Source organism: Engraulis encrasicolus, unplaced genomic scaffold (assembly GCF_034702125.1).
Source record: "Engraulis encrasicolus isolate BLACKSEA-1 unplaced genomic scaffold, IST_EnEncr_1.0 scaffold_26_np1212, whole genome shotgun sequence".
NCBI classification, from domain to species: Eukaryota; Metazoa; Chordata; class Actinopteri; order Clupeiformes; family Engraulidae; genus Engraulis; species Engraulis encrasicolus.
Window position 1 is genome coordinate 1892575 of NW_026945555.1, and position 10000 is coordinate 1902574.

General features: G+C 46.6%; 1 protein-coding gene across 1 annotated transcript in view; it reads right to left on the minus strand.

The window, feature by feature from the left end:
- The window catches only part of LOC134442929 (BTB/POZ domain-containing protein kctd15), a 33549-nt gene extending 25040 nt beyond the window's left edge, over positions 1 to 8509 (minus strand). The window contains exons 1-2 of the mRNA XM_063192890.1: positions 8335 to 8509; positions 1861 to 2036 (exon numbers count right to left, since the gene is read on the minus strand). Of these exons, the coding sequence (XP_063048960.1) occupies positions 1861 to 2036; positions 8335 to 8343 (185 nt within the window). The 5' untranslated portion in view covers positions 8344 to 8509. The remainder of the gene's footprint in view (positions 1 to 1860; positions 2037 to 8334) is intronic.
- Between the last annotated feature and the right edge of the window lie 1491 nt (positions 8510 to 10000).

Here is a 10000-nt window from a genome sequence, read left to right on the forward strand (position 1 = left end):
CACACACACAGCTACTGCTCTACACACACACACACACACACACACACACACACACACACAGCTACTGCCCTACACACACAACACACACACACACACACACACACACACACACACACACACACACACACACACACACACACACACACACACACACACACACACACACAGCTACTGCCCTACAAAGCAGTAAGGCACGCTCAAACCAAGTACAGTACAATGACCGTAGCCTCCAATAACCACTAGCACGCTGTAATAGTCATTGAGAGGTTAACTACCACAGCAGACCCTTCTACTCCACCACATACATTTACTAACATTTAAATCTACATGGGAATGGACAATAAACAGGTGGAAAAAAACAAGGCCATGCATTTGTTTTCGATGGCATTTTTGGTGGCAAAAGGTATCGGTATCGGTACTCAGTATCGGAAAGTACACACATTAATGTACTCGTACTTGTATCGGTTTTCAAAAAAGTGGTATCGGTGCATCCCTATTAATTACCGTAGTAGACCCTATTACTCCACCACAACACAACACTGGGCCTTCACTAATGCACTATTACTAGGTCATTGCCATTCTGGTAACAGCACATTCATAACGCTGTGTTTAAATGGGTTAACATGATGCTGTTGTTCAGCCTAAATAGTTTTAGGTTATGTAGACAGTGTTTCCCAACCTTTTTTGTCTTGCGTACCCCTTAAGCCTCTTAGTTGTGCCATGAGTACCCCCTTTTTCATGTTATATATCGCTTTCTCTGTCCTGATGTGACTGCTCCATACATTTGTTATAATAATAACATTTTTCCAAGTACCCCCTGCAGTGTGCTCGCGTACCCCTAGTGGTACACGTACCCCTGGTTGGGAAACACTGCTGTAGATTATTGACATGCAGCTTGTTACTTTATATCACTCGCTTCACAGATTACAATCATTTTATTTTATTTCACTATATTTATATTTTGATAATAATGTCATTTAAAACCATATTTGATCATTTTTTCCCATTAATGCTGTTCCGGTAGCCAACTGCCTTTTTGGCTTCAAGGGCTTTAAGAGTAGAGCTGAGAGCTCCACAGCTGATCTCTAATCAGTCTAAACTCCATGTAACACGGCTAACACAGAATATCTCTAATCAGTCAAGACTCCATGTAACATGGCGAACACAGAAGATCTAAACTCCATGTAACACGGCTAACACAGCTGATCTCTAATCAGTCTAAACTCCATGTAACACGGCTAACACAGAAGATTGAAATAATGTCTGACATGTCTCCAATGTGCAATTAGACTGACATATAAATAAGACATTGACAATAATCACACACAGACAGACAGACAGACACACACACACATGCACACACACACAGTAGCCTAAACAAAAGACTAACATAGGCTACTGATACAAACATATAAAATTAAAACACACACACACATGCACGCAATTACCACAAATGACCGCCCCGCATTATCACCATAATCATCATCATTATCATCATCATCCTCATCATCCTGATCACTGAAGTTCCTTCTACTGTGTGTGTGTGTGTGTGTGTGTGTGTGTGTGTGTGTGTGTGTGTGTGTGTGTGTGTGTGTGTGTGTGTGTGTGTGTGTGTGTGTGTTACCTGGAGTCGGGGTACTTGGTGAGTGTGGCCAGGCTGCTGGTGTACATGTGTGTGTGTGTGTGTGTGTGTGTGTGTGTGTGTGTGTGTGTGTGTGTGTGTGTGTGTTACCTGGAGTCGGGGTACTTGGTGAGTGTGGCCAGGCTGCTGGTGTACATGTGTGTGTGTGTGTGTGTGTGTGTGTGTGTGTGTGTGTGTGTGTGTGTGTGTGTGTGTGTGTGTGTGTGTGTGTGTGTTACCTGGAGTCGGGGTACTTGGTGAGTGTGGCCAGGCTGCTGGTGTACATGTGTCCTCCCACGTCGATGTGCACGGGGGCGTTGGCCTTGGTCAGCTGGGCCGGGAGCGGGATGCCCTGCGCGGCCAGGGGGGAGACCGGGGACCGCGTCAGGGACAACCGAGACATGCTCCTGCCCTCCTGCAAACAGAGGAAGGGGAGAGGAGAGAAGGCATGTTTAGTTGGTTAGGAGAAGCCATGTTTAGTTTAGTTGGTTAGGAGAAGCCATGTTTAGTTTAGTTTAGTTGCTTAGTTGTCAGTGAAGTCAAGCGTTTGGAGGTTGGGGGTGCGCACATCCACAAAACAATAATCCAGGTGCAGTGGTGTAGTCTACGTAGAACGTGGGTATACCCACTTCTAAATTTCAGGGATTTCAGTATACCCACTTGAAATTGATTGATCCATTGTCTTTAATACAACAAATATATACAGTATATCCACTTCAAAAAATGCTGAAATATACAGTATACCCACCATGAAAAAGTAGACTACACCACTATCCAGGTGCAAGACGAAAGCGGTAGACACAGTGTGACAGAATGGTCCACACACTGTATGAGATCCAACAAAAATAAAACTTATTTCATTCTACAATCGGCAACACCAACGTTTCGATCAACCAGTGGGATTTCCCTACGCGCACAATGCCATCGTGCCATCTCTCGCCTTCCAAACACAAACACACTAAAATCTGCAGTGGTGGTCACCTAATTCAACAGTAAATTCTGCAGTGGTGGTCACCTAATTCAACAGTAAAGTCTGCAGCAGTGGTGGTAACCTAATTCAACAGTAAAGTCTGCAGTGGTGGTAACCTAATTCAACAGTAAAAGAGTTCACACTGCCATGCTCACCATGTTGCTTCCCTCCAGGAAATAGGCGAAGACGAGAGCCATGATGGCCGTTAGTTGGTCAGGTGTCACTGAAGTCAAGCGTGGCTGTGCTTGGGCACAGTCCCTTTTGTGACGCTTTTTGAAAAAAAAAAAGGTTCGCGCATTCCTTTAGATTTTTAAAAACCACCTAGTGCTCAGTAGAATTCTACAATGGAATTCTGTGGAATCGGGTTTTGACAGTAGGCCTAACTGTAGAGTTCATTTAAACAGCTGAGAAACAGGACACGGCGAAAGCCATGTTTAGTTGTCAGTGAAGAAAAGCGTACACAGTAAATTCTGCAGTGGTCATTAAACACTTAGAGAGTTGATTGGACTCAAATAAACTCTCTAAGTGTTGAATTAACACCACAACATGTACTGTGTAGAGTAGCCTATAGGGCACGCACAAAACGACCGTGCCCCGCCTTCCAAACACACACAGTAAAATCTGCAGTGGTGATTTCAACACTTTAAGAGTTATTTAAACGGCCAAGACCGAGGCATGCTGCTTCCCCTCCTGGAAACACGCGACAGTTAGCTGGTTAGTTGTCAGTGAAGCCAAGTGGCGCGCGACTTCAGGTGTCAGCGGAGACAAGCAAGTGGTGCGACTAGACGCGACTCCGCGCAGCCGAAGCTACACGCACAATGCCTTCTCTCGCGACTTCCGCAGTTACACAATTAAAACAAACACTGTGTTAATTTTACACTTGGAGAGTACGCTACTCTGGGACAAAATAGTCTACACTCTAGAGGATGTCAAATCAACTCTGTCTGACTTAACTGTCTACTGTAGCGACATAGCCTACACAATGTCAATGCCACCGCCTGCGCCTGCCAGCCCCTGAAGTGCGACAATACAGTTGCGTCTCTGCACACACACACACACACACACACACACCCCTTCTGTGTCTCTAAGACCTGACTCAAATCAGATCCTTCCTCATCTCATCTGCTTCATCTGCTGGTCGGGTCGAATATTTAGCTTACAAATTATTGCCACAGCGCCTAATTAAGGCTGTTTGCATCTCTTCTTTCCCGCCACCCGAGGGCAGGATAGGAGGGTGCTTATTAGCGAGAGAGAGAGAGAGAGAGAGAGAGAGAGAGAGAGAGAGAGAGAGAGAGAGAGAGAGAGAGAGAGAGAGAGAGAGAGAGAGGAATGCTAGGTGTCGCCCCCGGGGGATCAAAAGCACACGGCAGTGCTCTAATTAAAAGGTCGTGCTGGGTGTCAGACAAGATGATGTTCGTTCCCTCCACACACAACACAACATGGCACAGCACAGCACAACACAACACAACACACAAACACGTGAGCCAGACAGCCGCCTTCTAGAACCAACCGGGAGTTCTATCCAGCCAGATTATGTTCCAAATGAAGACCACATCCGAGTAGGACTACAGCGCTCTAATTTGGCGGCAGTGTTGCCGGATTGACAGTTTCCCAACCCTATTGAGCTGCTTGGGATGATGACCGTGTGCTGCAAACAAAAGGGGGAAATGTGATTTGGGTGGTTTTACTGCACATTTATGGCTATAGAAATCAATACAATTGTGTTGAAACTGGGAGGGATTTAGTGCTTCCCCAGACAGGATTCAGCATTTTTGGGGGGGCTGGAAATCACACACAGGCTATCTGACTGGCAACTCCGTGTGTCGGTAGGCTACAGAGGTTAACTCGGGTGCGTCTGTGTGAATCAAAATTGCCATCAGCAGTTGGTTATCCACGTTGTAGCCTGCACCAGGCTACTCTAGTCCCGACCTTCTCCATATGAGATGCACTAGGCGAAATTCACAGAGTGCCACTCACTCACGCACGCACGCACCCCTACCAGAACCCAGAATAGGTCTGCACCCGAAACGGTCACATGTGAGGTTAGCCTAATGTAGCCTAAGTTAATGCATTAGCCTACTACCTCTGTGTCGTTAACAAGCGGGTTACACTTTGGCACCAACTAGCCTAGTTTGGAACTGACCTCCCAATGACTGGCAGTGTCGTCCGCGTTTAACTAGGCCCCTGACAGCCCCTAGGTCTAGACGCCTCACACGCACTAAAAAAAAATCAGTGGTGCGTCCTGGAACTGGGGAAGTTAGGCTAGGCGTGCTTTTCTCAGAAATCTGCTTGTTCTGCGCACCATTTCTTTTTTTTAAGAAAAACAGATCAATGAACATATCTCGGATTATTTACAGCTAGTTTTTAAGCCTGGCAGTCACACTCCTCTAAAGGCATATCCTATCTAGAGCATGGCAGCATAGAAAACAAGGATTTCAGAGAGAGAGAGAGAGAGAGAGAGAGAGAGAGAGAAATGTTTATTTGCATAGTCGCTAGCAAAGGGATTTACAAAGGGTTGGGGAGGATTTCGTCTTCTAGTTTTCTCCCTCTCTCATTTGCGAGGCTGTTATTTTACCCATAAAAGGTAAACACACGGCTGGTTGTTAAGGGCTGCGTTCTGTGTTGTTAAGGGCTCCAGCATTCTGTGTTCTCTGTCCCGAGGCGATCGCACTGCCCGCGGCAAAGGCAAAGCTACAGAAAGCACTACAGAATTTTCCAGGGTGTTGCCTCTACGCAGCGCACAAAAAGCCTCCAGGAATAATGTTCATTTAACACACACACACACACACACACACACACACACACACACACACACACACACACACACACACACACACACACACACACTGGGGCGAGGCGCCTCAGATCCCAGTGAAAGAAAGAACGCGCGACTTCAAAAGAGTGAAGAAGTTTTAGGCGTATAGAGCTCTCTCTCTCTCTCTCTCTCTCTCTCTCTCTCTCTCTCTCTCTCTCTCTCTCTCTCTCTCTCTCTCTCTCTCTCTCTCTCTCTCTCTCTCTCTCTCTCTCCAACCTCTGTATACAGCCGCGGGCCATAGGAACCAGTAGCCCTCTGATATGAATGCTACCAGGAATGCACGAGAGAGAGAGAGAGAGAGAGAGAGAGAGAGAGAGAGAGAGAGAGAGAGAGAGAGAGAGAGAGAGAGAGAGAGAGAGAGAGAGAGAGAGAGAGAGAGATGAGAGCTAAGGCACACAGAGAAAGTCAAAAATAATAGAACATTCCATACTAATCCGTGCACCTAAGATTTTCAATCATTTTACGCACGATGGCGCGCGCATTAAGTCACTACACAACCGTCAGGAATCAGTGAATACTCAGGCTACTATCATGACATATGGCCTACTACTGACGCTGACAGAGGGCAACAAGGAAATACAATCCCAACTCCGCTGTAACGTCTCTCTACTATTTCAAAGACAGAAGAAGGCACCCCGCTGAATGTCTCTCTCTCTCTCTCTCTCTCTCTCTCTCTCTCTCTCTCTCTCTCCTCTGCCTCTGCCTCTCTCTCTCTCTTTCTCTCTCCTCTGCCTCTCTCTAGTGTAGTGTAGTGTAGTGTAATATAGTGTAGTGTAGTGTGGTGTGGTGTAGTGTAGTGTAGTGTAGTGTAGAGTAGAATAGTGTAGTGTAGTGTATTGTAGTGTGGTGTAGTGTGGTGTGGTGTGGTGTAGTAGTGTAGTGTAGTGTAGTGTAGTGTAGTGTAGTGTAGTGTAATGTAGTGTAGTGTAGTGGTGCATGCTGGGTAATGTAGTGTTATGTAGTGTAGTGTGTGGTGTAGCAGAGGGCTATTGGCTGCTGTATGGAGGCTAATGAGGGCCGTGACATCTGCTCCGTGGCTGTCTGTCTGTCTGGACCGAAGAGAGAGCTTCTCTCCCCTCTCTTCTCTCCTCTTCTCCAATCCTCTCCTCTCCTCTCCTCTTTACTCTTCTCTCGCCTCCTCTTCTCTCCACTCTCCTCTCCTCTCTGTCCTCCTCTCTCTTTCTCTTTTCTCTTCTCTACTCTCACCTCTCCTCTCCTCTCCTCTCCTCTCCTCTCCTCTCCTCACTGATCGCATTCCAGACGGATCGGATGTAACAATCCCCCCAACCCCCCACACACACGCACACGCACCGGCGAGCGGACCCACCACTAGACCGGGAAAGTTGCCCTCCACCCCGGCTGGGCAATAGCTCCGCTCTGCTGCTCTCCACCACTGTATAAGGCGGTTATAATGAAGACATCCACAACCAGGGGTCTAAATGAACAGCCAACTGGTCAAAAGCTGGGGAAATTTCAATTTGGCTGGAGGAATTAAGGGGCAACTTATAGCCACTTTGACTCATTAGTGAGTGTATGTTTGGCTAGGGAGATTAACATCCACTAACCATTTTGACAGGCGATGAAAAAGGTTGATCTAGATCCCTGTCCACAACGTATGGACCCGACTCTTGTTTCAGCTAAAGTGCAGTTCAGTGGCCTCGTGTGTGTGTGTAGCCAAATCATCAGAACATTCCGATAGAAATCCCTCAACCAGGAACGAGACGCACACTGATTACAATGATGCCGTGCGTCATGTTCAGAAAAAACAGAGTCTGTTCTTTTATCCTAAATTGTGTTTAAAAATCCGAACGGCGCTAAACACAAATGTACAAATATGTATTTCCCCGGTTAGCCCTCTTCAGTGTACTTTGCCCACGGGGAGCCGAATTCGGATAATTGCACACACACAATATGGCGCCTCGCACAGCACAGACGCCGACATCTATATTCATATCAAATAGGCTACTGTAAGCAAAAACAAAAACAAGACGGCATCATCACATGAAAATGTGGTAGTAATGTGGCCTATTTTGTATGCAGACAAATATATGCTACTCTTGTTTAAAAAAAATCTTGACGCCGAGTATTCATTCAAAATAGAGGCTACTGTAAGCAAGAAAAAACAAAACAAGACGGTATCATAACAAGATAATTTGGCAATGTCCTATTTTCTAGGTAGACAAATGTCCTACTATTGTAAAAAAAATCTTGAACCGTGTAATAATTTGTGTCGATCATAAATAACGCGCCAGAGGATCTGACACAATTCCAGTCGAGACTTCACGCGCACACACACCACCAGGCTCGCGGCGAAACATCGTAATAATCAGCAATGTCTCGTCTGGTGAGGACAAACATTTCATTTTTGACCAAAAACAATACATACAAGGACTAAATCTAGGCATTCCTGTCCAAAAAATGCGGTTATGTTGATATGAAATGATATCATACCGTTTCAAACATCCTGTAGTCCAATCCAGAGAGAAATCCGAGCCAGTCGCTGCTTCAGCCGCTGCCTGTAGTGGTTGGATGCAGTTCTGCTTTTCCAAATGCCCCAAGTTCCCTTAAACTAGTGCAATCCGACACACACACATACAGGGGCTCCGACAGACCCAGCCTATCTACTCCTTGCCCTCCTGCGATGCGAAAACCAAGACAACGTCTCCAAAACTGTAGCCTATTTAAACACGCCAGCAATGTGGCAGACGTGATACATTGATTGAAAAGCGTCACTGTGGCTTTAAAGATCTACTGTATGGCTTGTGCAGTGCTGTGCTGTGCAGTGCTGTGCTGTGCTGTGCTGTGCTGTGCTGTGTTGGCCAGACTTGTTCAGACCGGAGTGAACACTTTCCCACAACACGAAGAGCAGAGGACAGGAAGCTGAGCCCGAGTGGAGTGGAGCTGAGCTGAGCTGAGCTGCGTTCTTACCTTGAACATAAAGACGAGATGTGATGGGTCTCTCCTCTCCTTCCCCCTTCGCCTTCTCTCTTCTTAGTTCCAAAACGCTGATCTTTCCGGCCAGCCGCGCTTGGATCCGCGCAGCGTATGTGCTTCTTTCTTAGCCGTCTTTCTTGTCTTTTCTTTTCTTGTCCTTTTCTTTTCTTTTCTTTTCTTTTCTTTTCTTTTCTTTTCTTTTCTTTTCTTTTCTTTTCTTTTCTTTTCTTTCACTAAATGAATGTGCCGGGCGTGTTATGAGAAGAAGAGGGGGGGCTTGTAGCCTAATCCCGTCTCTAAATAAGAGAAGTCAGTCGCGAGCTAAAAACACTTTCTTGCTCTGGGCGGCCAAACCGTGTGGCCGTGGGCCACGAGAGCGGGGATTATGGCTGCAATTAAGGCAGTGCCCTGAACTACACACACACACACACACTCTCTCTCTCACACACACAGACAACACACAAACACACACACTCTCTCTACCCTCCGAGCAAAGCAGAGCCGAACTGAGGCGATTTTACTGATCAAAACCTGATACCCCGCTCTTCTCTTCTCTTCTGTTCCCAGGGCAAGATGAGACAACCAGAAACAACTACCAGACATTAATAATAATGTTGATGACGATGTTCGTATTCTCCCCCAAAAGTAAAAATAGACAATCAGCTGCAGGCAGGCAGGTAGCGGTTTAAAGTCCAGGGTTTCAGGGGGGCTAGTAACGGACTTGGCGATGTTGATGATGTTCGCTATCAGGGAAGTCAGTAGCGTTCACGTCGCTCAACAGACTTTGCAGGAGAGAGAGCGAGAGAGAGAAAACAGATTTTAATCATTGTCATTTCGTCTGATGTAAGAGATCCCCCCCAGGCGTCTTCGTCTTCTTCGGCAAGGCATCTACATTTTCATTCTCCACAGAAGTAAAACAGGGCAGCACGCGTCCCGTCCCCCCCCTTCTCTCTCCTCCTCTCCTCTCCCCCCTTTCCTCCTCCTCCTCCTCACCACTTCTAAGGCGAGTGTACAGGGCGCAGTGCAACTTGTTGATGAAGTGTCTACAGAAAGAAAATAGGGGGGGGGGGTAGATGTTATATTTTTTAAAAGATAGATAGTAGTCCTCAGTTTAGCGTTCATGCATACGGTGCCTGCCTGCATTTCTCCGTTCTCTCTAGTCTGTCTGGCTAATGTGCCGAATTGAAACGGCGAATTTCCCCGTAGGCCATTAAAGCCCAATGACGTCTATCGACATAACGGCATTCTGCCATTGCAAAAAAAGCGCCCGCGCAACCCTGCCCGGAGCTACACGCGCCATTTCAATTATAGCACGCGGGCTAGATGGAGATGTCTGCTCCGCGCGCCAAGATTTTCCCGCTGCTCTGCTCTGCGCGAGGAGGAAGCTGCTTGCAGCGAGCTCTACAGCATCTTTTCTTTTTTACCTCAAAGATACATTGCATTACACACACAAATGCAGATCTTACTAATAAAATGTAATTTTGTGTGTATTACGCACGACCCATGCCGAAGCATGAGATATTGTAAACGATTCCTGATTTTGTCACAATATATTTTGAGATCTGCCAAAAGGGAGCCCTTGTCCTGTCCACTCATCACCCTCTCGGTCTCTTATCAGGCAGGTATCCTACTCAAATAGACCTGTGTGTGCGCGCGTACG